This window comes from Trichechus manatus, unplaced genomic scaffold (assembly GCF_000243295.1).
Source record: "Trichechus manatus latirostris isolate Lorelei unplaced genomic scaffold, TriManLat1.0 scaffold00022, whole genome shotgun sequence".
NCBI classification, from domain to species: domain Eukaryota; kingdom Metazoa; phylum Chordata; class Mammalia; order Sirenia; family Trichechidae; genus Trichechus; species Trichechus manatus.
In genome coordinates this window covers 18,907,852-18,932,298 of record NW_004443958.1, presented here as the reverse complement: position 1 = coordinate 18,932,298, position 24,447 = coordinate 18,907,852, and the positions used below count along the sequence as shown (strand labels likewise).

The 24,447-nt window shown below is 45.3% G+C and overlaps 2 protein-coding genes across 2 annotated transcripts in view; both read left to right on the top strand.

The window, feature by feature from the left end:
• Positions 1–13,684, top strand: part of HHLA1 (HHLA1 neighbor of OC90) — a 32,564-nt gene extending 18,880 nt beyond the window's left edge. Inside the window, 8 exon segments of the mRNA XM_004373037.1 lie at positions 17–109; positions 1,610–1,840; positions 4,639–4,707; positions 6,003–6,071; positions 7,065–7,139; positions 10,011–10,185; positions 11,803–11,885; positions 13,641–13,684. Coding sequence (XP_004373094.1) covers positions 17–109; positions 1,610–1,840; positions 4,639–4,707; positions 6,003–6,071; positions 7,065–7,139; positions 10,011–10,185; positions 11,803–11,885; positions 13,641–13,684 — 839 coding nt within the window.
• Positions 13,685–20,306: 6,622 nt separating this feature from the next.
• OC90 (otoconin 90) overlaps positions 20,307–24,447 on the top strand; it is a 33,678-nt gene continuing 29,537 nt past the window's right edge. Inside the window, exon 1 of the mRNA XM_004373036.1 lies at positions 20,307–20,355. Coding sequence (XP_004373093.1) covers positions 20,307–20,355 — 49 coding nt within the window. The remainder of the gene's footprint in view (positions 20,356–24,447) is intronic.

The following is a 24,447-nucleotide window of genomic DNA, read 5'->3' as shown; positions in this document are numbered from 1 at the left end:
GGTGTGATTTTTGCAGGAAGGAATCTTGCTGACATCTGGGACATGGCAGAGAAATCCCCTGTTATCCATTACACATTCACCAGCAGCGTGTCTGGTATTCTGGGAGAGTGCATTGGGCTTCTTTCCCTAAACCTTCCAAACTTCTACCGTCAAGTCTTCTGACCAGGGTCCCATCTGGCAGACTGAAGACTGAATGCTGTCCTCAAGTATTTTATTTGGCTGTGCTATGTTAAAAACCAGAGGATTTCACCATTGAAAAAAAAACAAAAAACAAAAACAAATTTCTGGATCTCTTGCAAAAGTAAACATGATGATCCTGGACATACCTCTACCCGATGGCAACAAGCAACTGGAAAGGTCCCTGGATGGCACAAATGGTTTGCTGGTAACCAAAAGGTTGGTAGTTCCAACCCACCCAGCTGCACTGCAGAAGAGACAGGACTGGTGATCTGCTTCCATAAAGATTACAGCCAAGAAAACCTTATAGAACAGGTCTACTCTGTAACACATGGGGTCTCCAAAGTCACAAATCAACAACAAAAAGCAGAAGTCAACAACAAAACAAACATCTGGAGCTGAGTACCTGCTGCCTCCATCAGGAGGGGCTCCTGTCTCCAGTTTACCATAGTCCTCACTACCACCTATTGGCTTGCACTCTTTTTTTTTTTTTCCCTTGCATTAACTACCTGGCTCATGTAGATATTTGAATTTGTGAACCTGTTCTAGACATTGCCACTCTACAATACCAGCCTCTACCTAGCCATCCTCTATCCCCACCCAACACCTGCCTATTCATTTGTGTTTTCTCTGTCACTCAAGTAGTATTTTATGACCCACTTTAAGTCTTCTCTCTCCCCAACGCTTATTTGTCATTTATAACTGAATAGAGTTTCTGGAATCTGGCTGGGTCTCTGTGATTATCTGATGCTGTGATTATCTTAGTGTGAGTCTTCATCACTTACCTTTGAACTGTAATAGCCTCTGAACCAGCTCCCTTATCCCACTCTCTTATTTATCTAAAATATCTATTCTTTGCTGCAAGAGTAATAGTCTTCAAATGCAACTTAGATTATGTCTCTTCACTGCTCAGAACATCTCAGTCAGTGGCAGAGGGTCCACAGTCCTTAGCCTGGAGTATACAGTTCTCCGTCTTCTAGCCCAGCCTCATCTCCTGCTCTGCTTGTCCGTGAATCTTGTTAAAACTACATTGAAACTCCCACACCTTCTTGTGGAATGTCCAAAGGGCTGTGAAGTGGGTGAAGGATTCTCTGATTGGATTCAAGTTCTGTTCAGGAAATATGTCGAATATCTGAAACTTTTAGATATGACAGCTTTGTTGTACCTAGTATTTGTGGAGATTGAAATTTTGGTTTAATTTGTAAGTAAGAGAAAGACTGCTTTTGGTGACATTTGTTACTATTCTGAGTAAGGTTTGATGCTCTATATTCTGTATATTTGCTGTCCTTTCAATAATTTAACAATGACTTAAGACTTAACAATGACTTAATGACTTCCAATGACTTAAGACCTTTCAATCACTTAACAGTTCTTTGATTCCAAAGTGTCAAGCATGTTATCGCCACTCTTGACTGTCTCCCCAACTGTGCAGCTACCAGTGGGATGGCTATGACTTCAAAGCCTACAACCACAAGCCAGCCAAGACTACCAAGTACAAGCCCCCAACGCCAGGGTGAGAGCACTGGAGTGTCTGCTCTGAGGACCTCTCCCTGGATACAGACAACTATTCCTTCAGAGGCAGAGGACACCATGACCACAGGTAGGTTTCTGGAGCTTCCTCTCACGGCCACAACCACCTGGTGTGGCTCCTCTCACACCCTCTGTCTTAGTTACCTACAGCTGCTCTAACACCACGAGTGGGTACTTTAAAGAACAAAAATTATTTGTCTCACGGTTCAGGAGGCTAGAAGTCCAAATTCAGGGTGTGGTCCTAGGGGGAGGTCCTTCCTTGTCTATTTCAGCTTGTAGGTGCTGCCAGCAATCCTTGGCGTTCCTGGGCTTGTAGATGCATCTGCCTCTGCCGTTTGTCTTCCTCTTTTCCCTGTGTGTGTCTCTGTGTCTATTCTGCTTTTTTATAATGCAGAAGTGATTAGATTTAGAACCCACCCTGCTCAGATATGATCTAGTCAATGTAAGAAAGAAAACTCTATTTCCAAACAGGATTACCAACACATATTTTTTTTTTTTTTGGCGGGGGACACAATTCATTTCATAACACCTTCCCAACTTTGGGTAAGAAGGCTTCCCACTTTTTTCTCTCCTTTGACATTTCTCCCCCCTACTTCCTCTAGGCTTACATAAATAATCAAAATCCTCTCCCTTTATCCCCCCTCATTTTTCCCTCCCTCCTATAACTTTTGCCTTAGTTTACCTTAAATAAGAGCTCTGTATGAGCCAGTGTGGGTTCAGTAAGAACAAGCAAAGGCAGCAAATGTCATAGACATGATGTACTTCTAAAATTTATTTTTGTAACTTTTTATTTTGGAATAGTTTAAGACCCACAAGGAGTTGCAAACATAGTATAGAGAGTTCCTAGGTAACCTCCACCCGCTTCCCCCAGTGAAAATATCTTCATAATCATAGTACATTAGAGGATAAGTTACTTTTATTTCATGAAAGCATTTAGCAATAACTCTACTAAAACTCACACAAAATGGTGAAGTGAAGTCAAAATTTTGTGGCATGGTTCAGTTAATTTGTAGCTGTAGGAGAACAGTGCCCAGAATATGTCAATGACCTGATGCCAATGTGAAAGATGGCACCAATGACAGGCCAGGAGGATCTCTCTTTCCACCATCTTTGGGCACAAGAGCAATGGTGTGGTCACTGAAGAGCCAAAAGTCATGCTTATCCAATTTCTAAATAACATAAAACTGAGGTAACTCTTTCATTAAGAGCCAATACTATCTCAATAAGTTCCAACAATAGACCGGAATCATGAGGATTCATTCATTCATTCATTATTCATCAAACATGCATTTAATACGAGACACTAGGTTCAAGACACAGAGATGAGTAACACATGTTCCCTCTTCTTCCTGAGGTCACATACTAGGGAGGGAGACACTTCTCGTACCAGGGAGGGAGACACTTCTCGTACCAGGGAGGGAGACACTAGAAGGTCGGCCACAGTTATGACCCAGCCTACAAAGAGCTGTTGTACATGGGGAGCTCAGAATGGGGCTCTCAACCCAGCATGGAGGGAGACACAGGCTTCCCTGAGGAGGTCAAAATTGACAGGAGTCAGGTAGGCAAGGAAATCAGAGTGGAGTGGGTGGCGGAATGGAAAACAAATCACCTTCATTCATTCAAAGCATCCTAGATTTACTGCAAAAGGTTAGTACAATATCTGGCAGCATGGCAAACATACAAAATTAGAAAGCTTCCCAGTATAACATGAAAAAAAAAGATGTGATCTTACATGGCAAGAAAAATTATACAATACCTAGCTATAACCCTAAAAGGAGCCTTGGTGGCACAGTGGTTAAGAGCTTGGCTGCTAACCAAAAGGACAGCGGTTCGAATCCACCAGCTGCTCCTTGGAAACCCTATAGGGCAGTTCTACTCTGTCCTACTCAGTTCTACTCATAGGGTTGCTATGAGTCGGAATTGACTCAAGGGCAATGGGTGTGTGTGTGTGTGTGTGTGTGTATAACCCTAAAAGGAAAAGTGCTAGATTTATATAAGAAAAACTACACAATTTTAATGAGGGTAATAAAAAAATGCATTAAATAAATGCATAGATATACCGTGTTCAGGATGAGAAATCTAAACGTTGATAGACGGCAACTGTTCCCAACCTAACAGACAGATTTAAAATCTTCCAATGGGAACGGACAGATGAGAACATCTAACACTGTTTAAAAGGGAGAGCAACAAAGAAAGATTTGCTTTATCAACCAACAATCTGTATGTTGTTGGGCAGGTGTTATTATTATTATTATTATTATCTCCATTTTAATGATAAAGCTTAAGAATGGTAAGTAACTTGCCCCAAAGTTAACAGCGTGGAGAAGGCAGAGGTAGATTTCACTTCCAGGTTTCCTCACCTCTAACCCCATGATCTTTCCACTTGCCTCATGATTACAAATGTATTTCTCAGACATAAGAGACAGCCCATGTTCCACCAAACACATATCCTAGCTGATTCTCTGGGAATCCATGGGATTTGGAGGGTGGAGTAACTATAGGTTCCTGGGTGGTGCAAGGAGTTTGCACTCAACTACTAACCTAAAGGTTGGCATGGTTCAAACCCACCCATTGGTGCCGTGGAAGAAAGGCCTGGTGATCTGCTTCTGTAAAAGATTACAGCCAAGAATACCCTATGGAGCACAGTTCTACTCTGTAACACATGTGGTCACCATGAGCTGGAATTGACTCGATGGCAACAGGTTTGAGTTTTTGATTTTTTGTATTTTTAATTGGTGGTTAAGAAGACAAAATTTAGTTTGGTCCATTAGTTTCAGGTCAGGGTGAAGTTTAAGTCCTTGGATGGCTGATTATTACTTATGCACATTGCATTTGCCCTTTGATACTATCACAATGTCTTGACAATTTTATATTTGAATCAATATGGTACAGCATGTCAGAGCTGTGTTGACTGTCACTTTGAATGTGCAGCTACCAAGAGGGTGACTGGAACCCCATGGGTGGGTTCCACACGACTCCTGCCCTCGGCACAGATCATCGGTGAGAAAACACCTGGAGGGCCTCCCTGGGAGACAGCTTTTCTGACATCGCCTCTGAAGTTTGAGGAGGCCGTGAACACAAGAAGCCTGGCAGGCACCACTGCTAGAACAGTGCCCACGGCCAGCAGCCCATCCCAGACCAGCTACACTCAGGTAAGAGGTTGCCCGCTTCCACACTAACCCCCATTTACAATTAATCCTAGCTGTCTTAGTCATCTAGTTCTGCTATAACAGAAATACCACAAGTGAATGGCTTTAACAAAGAGAAGTTTATTCTCTCACACGCCAGTGACTACCAGTCCAAATTCAGGGCATCAGCTCCAACGGAATGCTTTCTCTGTCGGCTCTGGAGGAAGGTCCATGTCATCCATCTTCCTTTGTTCTGGGAGCTTCTATGGGCAGGAACCTCAGGTCCAAAGATGCGCTCTGCTCCTGGCACTGCTTTCTTGGTGGTATGAGGTTCCCATGTGTCTCTGCTTGCTTCTCTCTTTTATATCTTAAAAGAGATTGGCTTAAGATGCTATCCAATCTTGTAAACCTCATCAGTATAACCTCATCATAGTGAGAGAGTTTACAACACATAAGGAAATCACATCAGATTACAAAATGGTACACAATCATATAATACTGGAAATCATGACCCAGCCAAGCAGACAGGTATTTTTGGGGGACACAATTCAATCCATGGCACAATGATTCTCTCTTTTTAAACCTTTTGTAATTTTTTAAAGTATAGCACACGTACAAAAAAGTAATAAAACAAATGGGCCACATAATTAATAATTATTAAGCAAACTCTCTGGCTCCTCCTTGTCTGTACCCTGCCCCTTTCTTCTCAGCTTGAATGAATGAATGAATGACAACTCCCTCCTCACACAGACCTCCTACCTCTTCTCTCTTATGTAAACCACTTACCCATTCCTTCTCCTTTTCCCTGTTTCACTGTTGATTAAACAACATTATTCACTCAGGATAGTTCAACTGCCTTTTGCACATTATTATTTTAATAGACTAAGATGAAGAAAGCCTGAGCTCTCAACATCAGGAAAAATTGTCGAGTGTGAGCCCAGTTTTGTGTGTGTGTATGAATGGGACGTGCCCATTTCCTTGTCTACACTCTGAGCACCTCCAGTGTGGATTCTGTTTCTCACTCATTTCTGAACCTTCAAGACCCTGCCTAGGTGTTGACGATTTCTATTCAATCAACGTTGGTTGAATAGGAATGGACGGTGGCCTGGATCCTCTTCTGCCCATCAGACTCTCCATGAAGAGACGCAGCCTCACCTCTCCTCCCAGGAACATACACCCTTGGTACCCAGACTCCAAGGCCAGCCAAGGCACCAGCCCCCAAATATCCACAGACAGGTGAGAACACGCTGCTGAGAAAACCCCAATCCCACCTGGAGGAAAACGTGGCTTGGGCAGGAGAAAGGAGGGATCAGGTGCCAGTGGGCAGACCAAGCTGGGATTGTACTTTCATTGCTCCAGCATGACAAGAAGGAGAACTGGTGTGTGAGCCTTGCGGAACTGCCCTGTGATCTTGGATAAATCACTTCCCCTTTCTTGGCTGGAGTCCCTGGGTAGTACAAATGGTTAACACAGTTGAGTGCTAACAGAAAGGTTACAGGTTGGACACTACCCAGAGGTCCCTCAGAAGAAAGACCTGGCACTCTACATACAAAAAAATCAGTCATTGACTGCTGTGACCAAGATCACAACGGAGGGTCCTGGACAGAGCTGGAGTAAAATGTAGAACAAAATTCTAATTCACAAAAAAAGACTGGACTTACTGGCCTGACAGAGACTGGAGAAACCCTGAGAGTATGGCCCTCAGACACCCTTTTAGCTCAGTAATGAAGTCATTCCCTAGGTTCACTGTTCAGTCAAAGATTAGACAGGCCCATAAACAAAAGGAGACTAATGGACAAGGATTAGAAGACAGGAGGGGACAGGAAAGCTGGTAATAGGGAACCCAAGGTCGAGAAGGGACTGTGTTGACATGTCATGGGGTTGTTAACCATTGTCATAAAACAATATGTGTACTAACTGTTTAATGAGAAACTATTTGTTCTGTAAACCTTCATCTAAAGTACAATAAAAAAATTTTTTAAAAATTCAGTCATTGAAAACCCTACAGAGCACACTTCTACTCTGACCCATGAGGCTGCCTGCCATGAGTCACAATCGGCTTGATGGCAACTGGTTGGTTTCTTGGCTCCAATTTCCCTCCATATAAAGTAAAATAATTAGATTGGCCAACAAACCCTTTATCCTTGAGGTGTAAGGATTCTGGGGCTGTGTGTCTAACCCAAGATCATTTCATTTTGACTTTGGAAAGACCATTCCTGCCCCTTGCAGGTGAGCTCCCCACCACCTGGCCATTTACCCCTGGGGACGAGCCAGCCCTGGTCCTAGGCCTCCACCAGCTTTCAAGTGAGTACTCATGCCTGGACAGAGATCTTACTCTTGTTTATTTTGAATTAGGTGGTGTAGAATAATAGGAAGAGATGCCTTGGGTAAATTTAGATTCAGACTGCTGGGACTCAAATCCTAACTCTACCGTTTACTGGTGTGATGGCCTCAGGCACTTAGCTTCCAGAATTTCATTTTCTCAGCTGTAAAGTGAGAATAATAGCAATTATTGTGAGCACTGAAAATGTGTTTTCTCTTTTTTCCTTTTCCACGGGGTTTTGTATTAAGTAAGATAATGTGTGTGGGAGTGAGCTGGAACTATAGAGCATTATATAACTCAATTCAGTGTATGGTTACTGAGTGAGCGTTCATTGAGCAAAGGCCTGGGCTTTGTGGAAAGGGAGGGACTGTTACATAGTCAGGGTGGCTGTTAGCGGAGCAAGAGGAAGGGGTGAGGAGGACTCTGAAATTCCACCCCCACTGTCTAGGTGTGATTCACTTTTGTTCTGTTTTAAAGACACCCTAACTTCCCCATCCCTGCACACTTAATTCTCATGAGTCTGGAGAAAACTGTTTCCTTGACCTATAGCTGGATTTGCAGGACTCCTGATGGACCTGAAGTTTCTGTGGCTCATGCTGTGTTTTTCCAGCTTCCCGATGCCTCACTCACCTCTTTTCTGTTGAGCCAGTTTCCATCAGAGAGAAACTGATACGAAGTGATTCCTTCAAAGCTGGTTGGGTCCCTCCCACTGCTGGATGTCTTTCTATACTGGTTTCCTGAATGCCCCCTGGGCACCCAGTCATATGTCAACAGGGCATTATTAGATTGCCGGGCCTCCACAGTCTCCTTTTTCACATCACCTAAGATGGGCCTCACCCCACCCTCAGCCTGCAGTGAATGGTGAATGGGGCTTTCAGACACAAAGACCGGATTATGCTGCCAGAGGAAATCATAGCGCGTTTTCTCCCCAGAGTTCTACAGAAGCACACTGACGGCGTAGGTGGGGCAGTGGTCAGACTGAGTTTCAGAAAACAAGTTGACTATGTATGTGTCTTTGTATCTAGTTATCTGTCTTCTTTCTGTCTGTGTATCTATCTATCGGAAACCCTGGTTGTGTAGTGGTTAAGAACTACGGCTGTTCACTAAAAGGTCAGCAGTTTGAATCCACCAGGCGCTCCTTGGAAACTGTATGGGACAGTTCTACTCTGTCCTATAGTGTTGCTAAGAGTTGGAATCAACCCTACGGCAATGGGTTTGGTTTTTTTTTTTTTTAATCTATTATCTACCTGTCTACCTATTCATCTACCTATTCATCTATGTACCCGTCTGTGTATCCATCCATGCATCCACGCATCCGTCTATCTACCTGTCCTCTATCTATCCGTCTATCTATCTAGAAATATAATTGTAAAATAAATGGTTCTGGCATCTTCCAGTAAATGATTCTGCTTCTCCAAAAATCATACCACAGAGTCTTTGAAATTCACTCATTCATCTACATTCATCTTTTTGAGGAATAGCTATTGAGCTCCTACTATGTGCCAGGCACTGTGCTAGGTCTGTTTTTACTTGCTTTTTGCAATAATTCTACAAGGTAGGTTATGTTATCTAGCAGCCTAGTCAATAAAAACCAACTATAGGTGCATACCCCTACATTAGCAGTTAACCCCCAGATGATCTGCTAGACAATACTCAGTACTACACTAACACTAATACTAGTACTAAAACTAGTCCTCCTTTTTGCTTATTTCCAAGTTTTGAATAATTTTTCTTGACAGTGATAAGTGATTCTTTTAAATATGATAAGTGATATTATTATTAATATCTTAATAATAATCTTGAAATCCCTCAAAGGTAAGCCCTGTGAGAGGAAGGCCCTTTTCCCTCTAATTCATTGTTATCCTTTGTGTCTGTTAGCAGTGCCTGGATGTAGTGGATGCTCCATAGCTATTTTTAAATCCATCAGTCGGTAATATTGATAGCTGTCATTCATTGTTTACTCCTTGCAATATGCATGTGTAAATTACCTCACTTAGTCTTCCCAGTGACCCTATGTGACAGCTATAGGTGTTCTTATTTACCATGTAAGGAGACGCAGGCTCAGCCAGAGGAAGATGGACCAGCCTCAGGATAGCCCAAGGAGATAGAATTTCAAAGAAATCTCTACTGGCCCCTTCTTTTAACATTTACAGCCTTCTCCTAAACACAACATACAAAACAACCATGAAACTCCGACTTAGTGAAACATAATTAGTCTCCAACCCGTGGAAGGAGAGAGCCTGGTTCTTGCCAGCCTCATCGTTTGACCTGCCTCCCTCTTCTCTCCTCCTTGCACCCATGCACTCACGGGCACACACACATATGTATTCACATATGTATGCCCCCACATGCACACGTATATATCCATGTGCACATACACACACTTACATGCATGCACTTACATATATCCATGCATGTCTGCGTACACACACACGTGCATGCACACGCACACCTGATAGTCTCTGTACCGTCACATTATTCTCCATTTCCCCATCAGCAAGCCATCCCCTTACATGACGCTGAGCCATTATACGATCTAATCCTCAAACATGGATGCCCTCCACCTGATGCATTGCTTTTCAACATTTTAGATCCTTGTCTAATATTTCCTCTTCAATGAAAGTGTCTCTGATTTCCTCCAGGGACTGGGTCCCATTTTCTCCCCTGCTGTCTCTCAGAACCCTCACAACAGTGTTCCCGGGCAGTGGTGAAGCAAGGATATGTTTACCTGTCTGTCTCAGAGCTACCCGAGCGCAGGAGTGAGACCACGTTTACCTGGCACAGTACCTGACAAAAAGAAGATGCTAAATTCTTGCTGATTTGAATTTCTGGTCTGGGGTTGCATCTTCTAGGATGTCCTCAGCTGCTCGGGTGTTCTCAGCTGCTCCTCAGGGAGGGGGCCATGACTGCTGTCCCCTTCCCCTTGGCCATCCAGAAGCTCAACCCTTGCCTGATAGAGCTGTGTCGCTTTTTCCAGCAGTGCCTCTGCACGAGCCAGAGTAGGAGCCCCAGGACAAAGGGCATGAGGTAACCTGGGCCACTGGCTGCTTTTCAAACCCAGTATTGATAGGTAGCCTGTGAGGCTCAATGAAGCTGCAGCATAGAGTGTAGCCACAGTCTCTAGCATCCATCCCTATTCAGGACAACCTTTCCCTTTCAAGCACCTGGGTTACCTCTTGCAAATCTGTTCTCTTTGACTTCCCATAGACTTCCAGATTTCCCCTCCAAGCTTTCTAGTCCCTTCTTCATTCAAAACAGGTAAAACACATAGAACCCTCAAAGTTGGACCCTCCATTCTTTCCAGGGGAGGAGGTGCCAAGGTCTCCTGAGCTGGGTAGTCATATGTAGGTTGGAATTGCTCTTCATCCAGTGGTCCACAATGGGATAAGCCGGGGCCTACAGATCGCCACGGACTAGGGGGCTACAACCTTACCATGTCCCATATCACCAGTCTGCTCCAGACCAATAAATACACAATAGGCTCAGACAGAGCTGAAGCAGCTCTTTATTGGGGGGCTCAGGTAGGTGTCCCACCGCAGGACAGAGTTGGAGGATAATGTTATTAGGAGTCATGGTTTTGTTAGCCGACTGACTCCTTTTTACCCCAAGGGGATTCAAGGGTTGGGAGGACAAGGCCTTACTGACTAAGCCTTAAGAGGATGTTCCCTATGAACAGGTTTTCATTCCCTGAATTCCCTTTCTCACCAAATCCTCTCCCTTGCACGGTTCTCTCCTGTTTGGGGTCCCCACTGCCATCCTTGGGGCACACCATCCCTCCTTGCAGGATGACTGAGCTCTGTCCCCTTCCCTCCTGATTCTTCTTCCTCAGCCCAGGCTCCCGCTGACTCCACAGAGGGGTGCAGCAGCTCTGGGATGGTGGAAATGGTGCATGCTTCCACTCCTGTTCCAGCTCATTCTGTCCATGGCATTGCAGCTGACCCCTGCCCTAAAGACAAGCACAACATGTACCTGATTAACTGGTTTTCTTCTAAGACCATGTAGCCTTTTCTGCGTGAGAAATGCCCCTCTGGTCTACGTGCAAGGAGTCCCTGGGTTGCATAGAGGGGCAAGCACTGGACTAACCGAAAGGTTGGAGGTTCAGACCTACTCAGAGACGCCTTGGCAGTAAGACCTGGTGGGCTGCTTCTGAAAGGTCACAGCCTTAAAAACTTTATGGAGCAGTCCTGCTTTGCACACTTGGGGTCGCCATGAATTGGAATCAACTCAACAGCAATTAACAGCAACAGTCTATGCGAGGAGAACATATTCTTCTTATTAACATTACTTCGACTCCACTTATTACAAAGTAATAAACATGGCCAGTTATCTGTTCATTTGCCTCACCGTATTAACTGGGGGTGCCTCCGCCAGAGGACTCTGGGATGGACAATGTCATGTTCAAATAGTTTGTCTCCTGATCAGACAGGCAGGGAATTTCAGTTAAAACTCTGAGCCACGTGCTCTCACAAATGGAAGCCTCCTTCCCCACTTCTCTTGCCACACCTATAAAGATGGAGAGGGCTTCCAAAGAAAGGCTCCCTTGCTGTGAGTAATTGGCCACATGTTCATACTGATGTATTCTGGCTGTCTTCTCCCAGCCATCACAGGACAGTGACTGCTCCCAACCCTGATTTACATCTTTAGGTACTGTCTGGAACACTATTCCTGGTTTCTGAAGAATGCAACATATATCTGTCAGAGGGTGAAAAGGGTGTCCCACTCCCACAGTAAGTACACAGCTTGTCTATGTTATGTCTTAAATGAATGCACCACACAAAAGGGTTCGATCCTTCTGAGCGACCTGCCTGCTTTAACAGGGAGCAGTAGAAGGGGTGTAGCTCATTGAAGTAGAAGGGGTGTAGCTCATTGAGTCATCATTAATTCTAGACAAAGAGGATCTAGGATAGTTCTGATTCCCCTTCACCTAACAGTTTCATGTTTGCAATAAAGTATAGGAAAAAAAGCAGAAGTCAGCCAGGCCTAGTACTGATGCTATCTTAACTTCTCTGAGGTAAAACAAACCAAAAGACAAAACCCCACATAAACACTCAAATTCCTGACCCAAACAAAATGTATACAAATATTTAAGAAAAAGAAAGCAACAGGAAGTATTAAAAGTAGGTTATACAGTACTTCCTTCCTTGTTCTAACGACTCTAAAGCCCCATTGACTCCCTCTGCCCCCCGAGAGATGCCAGACATCTGCTTTTTCTTTTTTTTTTTTTTTCCTCTCTATTCCTGCAAACAAAAGTGGCCGGGATGGGCTTTCTGGCCACCAAACAAATGGTTTAGCCTTCTTATTGTGCCATCAGCCTGGACTATATGGTAAAGGGAATCTGGCATTCTAAAAATAGTTTTTGCAAAACTGTATTAAACTATGTGAAAAATTCTTTCTCAGTATAACCCAAATATAAGCTGGTGCTCATATGGCCCAGTGTTGACAATGTTTTGCATCAAAACACACACACTTAAAGTTTAGCCCCCTAAATCTTGTAGCTCGCGAAGAACATCAAAGGGGATCCAATGGGATCCATGGTGACAATTTTAAGAAATTCGTCTTCCTATTCTTTTTGCCCTCCCTTCCTACAGCTGCCATCTCAAAGCCTCTCTCTCTGTTTTATTTTCCAGTTTATCACTCAGTAAAAGACTGTTGCTGTTGAGTAGATTCTGACTCATAGCAACCCTATAGGACAGAGTAGAACTGCCCTATAGAGTTTCTAAAGAGCAGCTGGTAGATTCCAACTGCCAGCCTTTTGGTTAGCAGCTGAGCTCTTAACCACTGCACCACCAGGGCTCCTATCAATCAATAACTCTCCTACAATCACACTCTTTGTTTCCGTATGCCTCCTCTGCTAATTTTGCTTTCCTTTTGCCTCTATTCTTTCTTCTCTCTCAGATCAAGTCTCTTATTTTTTATGCAAATCTATCATCCTGCTTCTCCTGTCTTCTCTTTCTATATCACCTTCATTCAAAAAAGCCAAGGATTAAAAGTACGTAGTCAGAAGTCAGAAGTCAAAGAGAGAAACCCGTTCGTTGATGTTGGGGAGGTAACAGGAAATCCTCCAAACACTTTTAATTAAATAGCTCTTTTCTTATCCTTGCTACGTTAAAATCTCTCTACAAACAACTTATTATAAATATCTGAAAGACACATTAGTGAGTTTAAATTAGTATCATGCAAACTGGGGGGCGGGGGGCTGAGTTAGATACCGTTGAGTACTAGGGAACAAAAAAGCCCTAGGCAGAGACTGGCGAAATCAGGGTCTGCTCCCAATGTGACTTTGCTGCCAACCAGCAAGGTAGTCTTGCACAAGTCCTTCCCACTTTCTAAGACTGACCCTGAGTGACTCCCAGCCAATGTGCTGCCTCACACTTGTCCTCTGGAAGATCCTGGACCATTGCTGATACATCAGGTTTTAATTTATGACTCTGTACCTTTTCCTTCCCATTATCTTGAGTTCTCTCTGTTTTTTTTTCCCCCAGCATTAAAGCAAAAGTGCCTTGACAATATCTGCAAGTCTGTGTGAGGCCTTGAAAAAACAATGTGATGTAACAATGAATTCAAGCAACTTCCCTTCACCCTGGCCCTAGATCATCAATTAATTGAAAGTGGTTCTTTTCTAAAATAACGTTTCTTTCTCTCCTGTGAATATGTGTAAGGTATTGAAGGTAGAACTGAAGGTACAACTTGTTTATATGCAACAACTCAGACTCGCCATACTATGAGATCTAGATAATCTTCCAAGACCCCTTGGTAGGAGACAATGAAAACTTTCCCTCAGGAGGAGGTGTAGGGAGCTGTTTTGGTTGAGGTATGGTTTTGATTCCTCTTTTGTGTGTCTTACTATAGTTGGGAGTCCCCAAGACCACCCTCTAGTTCAATGATTTTCTAGGACTCACAGAACTCAGAAAAATTGTTATGCTCACAGTTACAGTTTATTACAGTAAAGGATATAGATTAAAATTAGCAAAGGTAAAAGGAACACAACTGAGTCCAGGAGAGACCAGGTGCGAGCTTCCAGTTGTCCTTCCCATGGAGTTCTATGGACAGCACTTAATTCTGCCTTCAGTGATGCGTAACAACACATATGGAGTGTTGTCAACTGAGGACGTTCACCTGAACCCCAAGGTTTTTAATTAGGCCTTGATCACATAGACATAGAGCATCTGTGTGGTTGACCTTCAGTCTCCAGCCTCTCCAGAGATCAAACTGATGCTGCGTGGTCCAAGGCTTCCACCATAAATGATATTGTTAGCATAGACTATTGTGGCATGGCGCAAGGCTCCAAGTAAGCAATGACAGTCTTACCAGGCAGGTTATACCAAGGATTTAGAGATTATCTTCCAGGAGCTTATCAAAGGCCAGAACCTTCTTTGGAATGTGCGGGGTTTGAACACCCCACACCTGCTGAGTCAAACCTTTACTGCACACCCACACAGTGAGGTGTCCCTTTTATTGTTATCAGGATCCTGTTTATTATCTCCAGGCCTGCAGTTGCTCTAACTTCGCTCTAAGCACTGAGTCTCTGTGAAGAGCATTACTGCAGAGATTTGTACCTTCCAGTGGCCCTGCACAGCCCCTTCATTCCTCGTTACCAGGCACAGCTTCCTCTGACTTTGCTGGTGTTTGTGTCCCACTCTCTCTCCCAAGTTCTCTGCCTGGCCACCATTTCTACCCTTTGGTGTGAAGAGTCACTTTCTGCTTGGGGTCCAAGAGGAAAGCAATTTTCCTCCACTGAAAGACACATGAGTGCCCTGGTACCATCTGTGAACAGCAAGGTACTTGGAGAGGTGGAACTTGAACCTTGGGGAGAGAAGAAGTCAGATACTTCCTTGGCTAGTGATACACAGAAAGATTTTTGTAATCTCCACAACACTTGAGAGACCCTCAAGGTTGGGCAAATATAACACTCATAAATACCTGTTATCACGGCCTTTGGGGAGCCTGCAAAGGGCCCTCTAATTTTCATATTTGAAAAGGACACAGAAACTTTGCTAGGAGGCATAGGGACTCCTACTTGGATAGGAATCAAGAAACAAGCTCATTCATTCAATGTGGGTTAATTTGACTAGACCCTCTCTGATGGATGAAGTTAATATTAATTAAGGACCTTGGCCAGGAAAGGACCTCTGAGGTTTCCTCCAAAGACTAACTTATCAGCTGTGGGAGAAGTAGACAGACGATCTGGCTTCAACACCTGGACTACTTGATTGTAGGGAAAGCCCATGTGGACCCAGCCATTCCGTCCTTGGGAATCATGACTGAGCATGACCATCAGGGGTCTGACCTAGATCCAAGGACAAATGCACAGAGGACACATGGGACTGGCTTCCTATGGTCACACCATCTGTCACAACAGCAGCAATGTCAGGAGCAAAACGGGATCCTGGAGTGAGAATGAGGTCAAGAGACTGGTGGCGTCCCTGTCACCAAGACTTGGAGAGGTTGGACCCTGCTGGAGCTGCGTAAGCCCTGATTTGGGGGATAGTTAGGGCCACGTGGAGGCCTCAGGTGTGCCGCTTTACTGGATTTCCTGCTAACCTGCGCACATGCGGTCACATGTGGTTGACTGATGCAGTAAAAGAGGAGGGACAGTTATTGTACCCAAGCTGATGAAGGAGCTCATATATTTCCACGTGTAACATCATTAAACAGTAGTCTTCCTGGCTGCAACGGTGCAGGCTCATTTCTATTTCGTGCCTAAAAGACCAGCTGCATTGTTCAGGGAGAAGGGGAGGGATCGGGGGTGAGGGAGAGAGAGGGGCAAGGACATGGATTATGTCTGTGTTTCTTGGCCCCGTGTGTGTGTGTGTGTGTGTGTGTGTGTGTGTGTGTGTGTGTGTGTGTGTGCGCGCGTGCGTGTGTGTGTGTGCCTGTGTGTGTGTGCCTGTGTGTGTGTGTGTACGCCTACCTGTTTTGCATAAGTGTACCTGCACTGCGGGTTTGTGTGAGTGAGGAACTCAGGTGCTATCGTCATGAAGTCTGTAATTTTAAACTCTCCTAGAGAACTTTTCTTCTCTGTATCTAAGTTCTTGTGGAAAACGTCACTCCCACCCTATTCCACCAACAGAGAAGAGCAAGGCCAAGGTTCTGGGGATATGTTAGGCCAGTGGTTCCCGCTGAAGGGCAATGTTGCCCCCCAGGGGGTATTTGGCCATGTCTGGAGACATTTTGCCATTGTCACAACTTGGGGGGGGGGTGCTACTGGCATCTCGTGGGTAGAGGCCAGAGATGCTGCTAAACCTCTAACAGTGCACAGGGTAGCCCTCCCTTCCCTCAGGTACACAGAGAATTATCTTGCCCAGAATATCAGTCATGGGGAGATTGAAATACCCTGTTACAGGCTCTGGGGCGAAAATAAACCTTCTCAAATCCCTGTGAAATCCCTCGAACAACTTACCCTTGCAGGTTACTCTGTCTCACGGGCAACCAGCAGCTGCGCTCCTGAGACGCTGAAAAGAGGAATTTTGCCTCCTGGAGTCGTATATCACCGTAGATTTAACGGCTTTAAAGACGAGGCGTCTTCTCTGTCGGTGAGAAGGGCTGGGGACAAAGTAGCTTCCTTCTTCCATGCACAGGGAAGACCGGACAATAATTAATGATCGAGAAACAAAAGCTCCAGCGTACAAGGACAACTCCTCAGCTAATTCTCTCCTGATTTAATAGTTCAATAGTCTGTAGAGTGGACGCTGACTCAGGGTGACCCCATGTGTGTGTCAGAGGAGAACTATGTGTCAGAGTAAAACTGTGCTCCATAGGGTTTCCACTGGTTGATTTTTCAGAAGTAGATCACCAGGCCTTTCTTCTGAGGTACCTCTGGGTGGACGTGAACCTCCAATCTTTCAGTAAGCCGCCAAGTGCGTTACTGTTTGCACCACCCAGGGACTCCCCTACGACATACCAAGCACTTTCTATAGCTTCCTCCTCCTCACAGCCATCCTAGTAGGATTATCCTATTTAACTGACATGGGAGCTAAGGCTGAGCAGGGACAAGTTCAAAGTCACACTGCTACTAAGTAGCAGGGCTGGCACTGGAGCCTAAGATGTCTGATTATAAAGCCCCATCTCTCCCTGCCGCACAGCTTGGCCAGAAAAATCCCTCAAAGAAAACTGTTGTCATCAAGTCGATTCCGACTTACAGCGACCCTATAGGACAGAGTAGAACTGCTGCACAGTTCCCAAGGCTGTAAATCTTTACAAAAGCAGACTGTCACACCTTTCTCCTGCAAAGCAGTTAGTGGGTTTGAACCGCCCACTTCGCAGTTAGCAGCTGAGTGCTTAACCACTGCACCATCAGGGCTTCTTCCATAAAGGAGAAAACCAAACCCATTGCTATCGAGTGAATTCTGACTCATAGCGACCCTATAGGACAGGGTAGAACCGCCCCGTAGGGTTTCTAAGGAGTGACTGGTGGATTTGAACTGCTGACCTTTTGGTTAGCAGCCCAGCTCTTAACCACTGCGCCACCAGGGCTCCTTCCCTAAAGGAAAGAGGCATCCAATTCCCAGGCTTGAGGCCAGGAGCATATAAGAAGAGCCGCTCTGAGATCCTCTTGCTGAAGAATTAACTAGACCAGACAAAGCGGCCCTTTTTCTTGTGGGAGAGCCTGTATGACTTTCATCAGCCTTTCATCCCCAGACGACCCCGAGACATCATCCTGGGGCACCAAGCCTTTGAGGTGAGGGAGTGTGGAACAGGGGAGCCTTTGTTCTCTAATTAGAGCCTGGGTCTCCTCTGAGGCTCAAGAAGGGGCCTCGGAGTATGGAGCCTTGACCTGTGCCAAGCCATAGTATTACGATTCCCCCACCCCTGAAAGGCAGCCCACCTGCCAGCGTTCATGAAAGGCCAAACTCTTGATGTGAGGAGGGGGAGGTGGGATCACATGACTAAGGGTCTTTTCTTGGGGTATAAAGGACTCAGCCCCCATCTTGTTCAAAGTTAAGCATTGTTCATCCAACTGCGTTCAGGTGGGACCTTCACGGTAGGAAGCCCCTTCTCCTGATGGTGTGGGGGCCAAAGAAGAAGGGAGGGAGGGAGGGAGGCAGGAATGGAAGAAGGGAGGGAGGGATGGAGGGATGGAGAGAGGCAGGGGTGGAGGGAGGGAGGATTCTCTCACAGGGGTCTGAGCCCTGGATGCTACTCTGGGGTATAGAGACCCAAAGACGTTCTGAGCCCTTATATAAGAGTTGTTGCAAAGCCCGATTGACAGCACCTGTTGAACTTTCCTGGGGCAGAGGCTCAACCACATAAATGAGGGTCCTATAAACCTATGGAAACCCTGATGGCATAGTGGTTAAGAGTTTGGCTGCTAACCAAAAGGTCAGCAGTTCAAATCTGCCAGGCGTTCCTTGGAAACCCTACGGGGCAGTTCTACTCTGTCCTATAGGGTCACTATGAGCTGCAATCGACTCAATGGCAACAGGTTTGGTTTTTTCGTATAAACCTGTGGGGTCCAATGACTATCCTGAGGGCAGCTGGTGTGGAAATACCAGGACCAGGACCAGCTGTCATGGAGTCGACTCCAACTGATGGCGACCCCATGCGTTACAGAGTAGAACTGAGCTCCATAAGGTTTTCAGTGCCTGATTATTATAGATGGCCAGGCCTTTCTTTCGAGTTGCCTCTGGGTGGACTCGAACCTCCAACTGTCTGCAGCACCCAGGGACTCCTGGTGTGGAAATAACATTCATTAATTATTGAAGTACTTACTGAGCACATAGTATGTGCCAGGCATGATGTCTGCCTTTGCAAGCCTTGTCCCATCTCATCCTCACAATGCCCTGATGAAGAATGGGCTCAGTTTAATTCTGCCTGGGAAGTTGACATGATGCCCGCTGCAGTGGTAGCTTAGGGAGAAAGTGGCAGTAGCCAGTTACCGAACCTCTCTGAGCCTCAGTTCGTCGCCTGTGAAGTGAGGCTCATAATAGTAATGTGTTGTTTTGAGACAGAACATGAAGAATGGCCGGTGGGGCACCCAACCCAAAGAATGACTCAACCAATGAAAGACAGTCTTCAAAAGAATAAGGCCCTGAAGTTTATAACTTACTTTCTAAAATTCAAGTAAAACTTATTAGTGGTGACCAAGGGCTGGGGAGAGGGAGGAGTTATTGCTGAAGGGATACAGAGTTTCTGTTTGGGGTGATGAAGAAACTTTTGGCAATAGTGGTGATGGCTGCCCAACAGGGTGAATGTAATTCAAGTCACTGAATTGTACACTTGAAAATGGTTAAAGGGCAAATTTTTCATTATATATATTTTACCACCAGAAAATTAAAACAAATAAATCATAAAAAATAAATGAATAAATAACTGAGAGCAGATTCAAGGTTATGTCTGTGATAGGTCAGTTCCACACATTTGCATTCCACTAAACCTATGCAAGGAGGCCAAAGTGGAACATCACCTTCAGCCGGCCTTATCTGAGCTTTAGGGCACCCACGGGAATGTGTTCCTGATATACGTGTCACGAGAGAAAAAGAACAAGGATCCGGTGGTCTGAGCTGACCCCCAACCTTGTCACCAAGCAGGAGTTTCTACTCAAATGGAAACTGCACAAAGGCCTTTGTTATAATCACTGCTATTTCTTGAGCCTTCAGTGTGGGCCAGATGCTGGGGTTAGAATTACTCATGTGCTCAGCACGGTCCATATCCCTGGAAGTGCTTTACAGGGATTAACTCATTAATCCCCACAACCACCTTATAGGCAGGTGCTGTCTTATAAAGAGCACTGGACTGAGTCAGGAGACCTGGACCTGGTACACGCTTACCTAAGTTGTCGGTCTCTGGGCCTCAGTGATTTCATCTGTAAAATGGGAGCTTGGGCTAGGTGATTCCAATGCTCCTTCCAAGTTCGGACATCCTGGCATCCTCTGATTTTGTGATCAAAAAAAAAAAAAATGTTGCCATTGAGTCAATTCCAACTCATAGCGATCCTATGACACAGGCTAGAACAGCCCCATAGGGTTTCCAAGGAGTGGCAGATGGATTCGAACTACCCACCTTTTGGTTAGCAGCCAATCTTTTGGTTAGCAACCAAACGCTTAAGCACTGTGCCACCAGGGCTCCCCATCTTGTGATGGTAAAATGAAATCTGACATACTGAGTACCTGGTAGTGACTAGATTATCCCAAGCTAAAGTCGGCCCAGCTATGGCGGTGTGGGTTCAAAGAGGGCTAGACCCTCAGCTGCTCACCAACAGTGAGTTCTCACACAAGTCACCTTCCATTCGGGGGCATCCCAGAGTTGCCTTCATTTTCAGTCTGGTTTCATGGCCTGAGGAGTCATCTGATGGGAAACTCCACAGGGTAAGCAGAGAGCTTATCACATTGACAGTTAACCTGCCCTAGGAATTTCTGTGGCTAAAAAAGTTATAAGCAGAGGATTATGCCGGAGGGACATCAGATAGCAGCCAGAGTATGCTTGAGCTGAGTGAGAATTTCTGGGAACTCACATCAGACCCTTTTTCGTTCATTCAAAATTCATTTTACAGCCACCGGAGGCTGTAAACAGGCTCATAGAGTAATGATCTCACCCTACGGATGTCCTCTCCTCTGGGACACTGTCCCCAATACTAACTGACCCACTGTGTACACATGTAAGGCCACCAGGACATGAGGCGGTCTTCACCTCTGCAAGGACAAATTCCAGGAAGGACTTCCTCCTCCAGGCTGATGCAGCGCTGCAGGGGGCTGGCTCGGGAGTTGAGCACTGGCTGCATTTCAGTGCTACTTGCCCCTTCAGCTAAGCACCTTGTGCAGTGCACAACAGGAACGACCCTAAGCAGCTGCCCTGTGCATGCCCCTGGGGTAACAGGGATCACGCTCTGTCATCCATACACATAATCCTCTGCTTTGATTTATACTCTGTCCTGAAAACATGTCTAAAGCAGCGTATGCACAAGTCAACCAACCATCCTACGTTCTTTAGAGATTCACATTCCCAGGGAGCTGACATTGCTTTAACAGCCCGCTGTGCGGCGCTGTCGAGTCGATTCCGACTCATAGCGACCCCATGTGACAGAGTAGAACTGCCCCATAGGGTTTCCTAGGCTGTAATCTTTATGGGAGGAGATCGTCAGATCTTTCTCCATGGAGTCGCTGGGTAAGTTCAAACCACCTACCTTTCAGTTAGCAGCCAAACACTTAACCGTTGCACTACCAGGCTTCCTTAAAAATCCTTCTAGTCTAATTGTTCCCCCTTCTCTATTAAATACGTAGTTGCCCAGCTTGAGTTCAGGAAGTGTCCATTGAAGTTAAATATTTGCTGACTGAACACAGAACAGCTATGATGGAAATGTGGTAGGTCTCCTGGGCTCTTAACACCTTGCCTTTCCCTCCCATCACTGTGCTTGAGGCGCATCTATAGGACCCGTAGGACTGCAACAAAGTATTCAAACTGCTCAAATGCCAAGGCAGAGAAGGAAGGTGGAGACACTGCAGGAAAAACACTGCTGGTTAGCAGGCGGTGCCACTATGCAGTTGCCAAACGTATTCATACATCCTGCAGTGTGCGCACGAAGGTTCCGAGTCAGCCTCCTAAAGGTGTGTTTGGAATGCTGGTGTGTCGTCAAGTACGGGTTACTTAAAACTCGATTTTTAAGTCAAAACTGCAGCACTTGCCAAACATCTCCCTTCCCTGTTAGTCTGTCAACAGCTCACAGGCAAAGAATGGGTTTTATTCCCCTTGCATTCCTGGACCCCTCAGTGTGCCTGGCACCCATTAGGCTGCCATCAATGACCACGGAATGAAGGAATAAATACATGAGACCCGAGCTGTGTCCTCAATGACTCACTGCTAAGTGTCCATTTTACAGATGAATAAACGGAGTCTCAAAGCAGGAATGTGATCCCCTTAATGTCATACTTCCAGTTAATAGCAAGGAATCCTTGGGTGGTGCAAATGGTTGACATGCTCAGCTGTTAACTGAAAGGTTGGAAGTTCGAGTCCACCCAGAGGTGCCTTGGAAGAAAGGCCTGGTGGTCTATTTCTGAAAGAAATCAGCCACTGATAACCCTATGGAGCACAGTTCTACTCTGACACACATGGGATCACCATGAGTTGGAGTCGACTCAATGGCCAATGGAAACTGGTATTTGATGGCAAAGTGGGGACAGAAACAGTTCCAGCATGTCTTCCTTTTACCACTCTGCCTTGTGGGACAAAGGGCTCCCCCTGCGGGTTCTTACTACACGGGATCACAGAGAGCATCTCATCTCATTCCACTGACTTCTCTCCCAGGACGCTGTGCCAGTTGATGCCTCAGGCCCATCCTTTGCTCTCCAGCTATGATTGTGCTTCTCCTCCTAAGTGTGCTGATGGTCCCCTGTGTTGGTAAGTAAGGATATTTTACAGAGTATTTCCAGCTTAGCATATGATTGGCGAGTCAATAGCCCATCTAAAATGAACACTGGGACATATTGTCAAATTTAATCTGATTTGCTTATTTTCTCTTTTTCTCCCGTCTAATAATGATGGAAATGAAACATCAATGATAAGCTATAGGTTTAATTCAGTTGATATTTTGTGCACCACGTGTAGTACAGGAAAACGTGGGATGGGAGATGAGGTCTGGGGAAAGAGCAAGGCAGCTGGGCAGTAACCTCTCCATGTGATTACACATCTCCTGTCCCTTTGCTCATGAACTGCCGCCCTTGCTTACTGATCTCCTTGGAGCGTGTCAGCCTTCCTGACATACAGCCACATCCCTTCCCCTTTTGTAGGTGTGTCTGGTGGAAAGGGCACACATTTCCACCCCACACCTCTGAAACCTAGAGACACCTAAGCAAGCTCCTAGCCAGCCCAAGGTCATAATGTCAAGTTCACTTGGAGTCTTGGCTAGGAATCTGAGGCTTCTGGCACTTACCTGTCAGTACTATTAATTTATCTAGGCATTTTCTTGCTCCTTTCCCATGTTCAGGTCAGATAAACTCTGGACAAACACACTTACCCTCTCCTCTCTAATGTTCCCTTCCAAACAACGATGCCAGGCGAGGCAAAGTGAATCCACAATATGTAGTGCATTGTTTATCCTGACCATGACCCAAGTTAGTGGGCAGTATAATGGGTTTTCACATAACCTGAAAGTTTGCAAGGCGGAAATTACAGTATAAACCTATTACCTAAGAGTCAGGGCCTTCTCTTCATGGCCAAACCCCTTCCAAACACCATCTGAGACTTTCCTCCAAGGTAGAGAGGATCAGCCACTTGTTGCTGGGCCGCAATTGATTGCTTACTTCTTTGTGTATGTTTTTCTTCTTATTACAACATTATTGTCATGATTTGGGTCCCTATTGCTGGTGTCTCTGGGGCTTGTATGTGAGCAGCTCAACCTTTTCCAAGACCTCCACTCAACTTGATTAAATTCCCACTATGACCATGATCTGCCCCATTTTGGAGACATAGAAGTCAAATATTCTAGTTTTTTGTTTTTTTTTTTTTAGTTTCTTCCGTATTTTTTATTTAAATAGGATCTTATTTACCTAAATCTATTTTCCTAAATTTTTAAAACTTATTTCATTTCTCTAACTTTTTCTTCTTCCAAAACAGCACATCTTCCTTCCTGATCAATCCTGCCCATTCAACATCTCTCCCAATTTCCTCCATAACTGCCAGCTCTGCCACAGGGTCCCTTCCCGGCTCATCCCTGTCTTGCATCCCTTGACCTATGTTATACCTCTTTTAGGAGGTTCTTTGCCTCCACTCTTGTTACTTCTCCCTTACTGCCTCTCTAAAAATTTCTGTGGGTTGTTTTTTTTTTAGATATTTTCCCATACAAAAATTTACACATACATTATTTTGTGACTCTGATTGTTCTCCCCATACTGTGACAGCACACTCCTCTTTTCTTCCCCGATTCCCCATGTCCAGTCAACCAGCTCCTGACCCTCTCTGCCTTCCCATCTCACCTCCGGACAGAAGCTGCCTGTTTAGTCTCTTGTATCTACTTGAGCTGAGAGGCACACTCTTCACGAGTATCACTTTATGTCCCACAGTCCAGTCTAATTCCTGTCTGAAGAGTTGGCCTTGGGAATTGTTTTAGTTCTGGGCTGATAGAGAATCCAGGGGCCATGCTTTCTGGGGTTCCTGCAGTCTCAGACCATTGAATCTGGTCTTCTTACTAGAATTTGAGTTCTGCACCCCACCTTTCTCCTGGTCCATCAGGGACTCTCTGTTGTGTTCCCTGTCAGGGTGGTCATTGGTGGTAGCTGGACACCATCTAGTTTTTCTGGTCTCAGGCTGATGAAGTCTCTGGTTTATGTGGCCCTTTCTGTCTCTTGGGCTACTACTTTC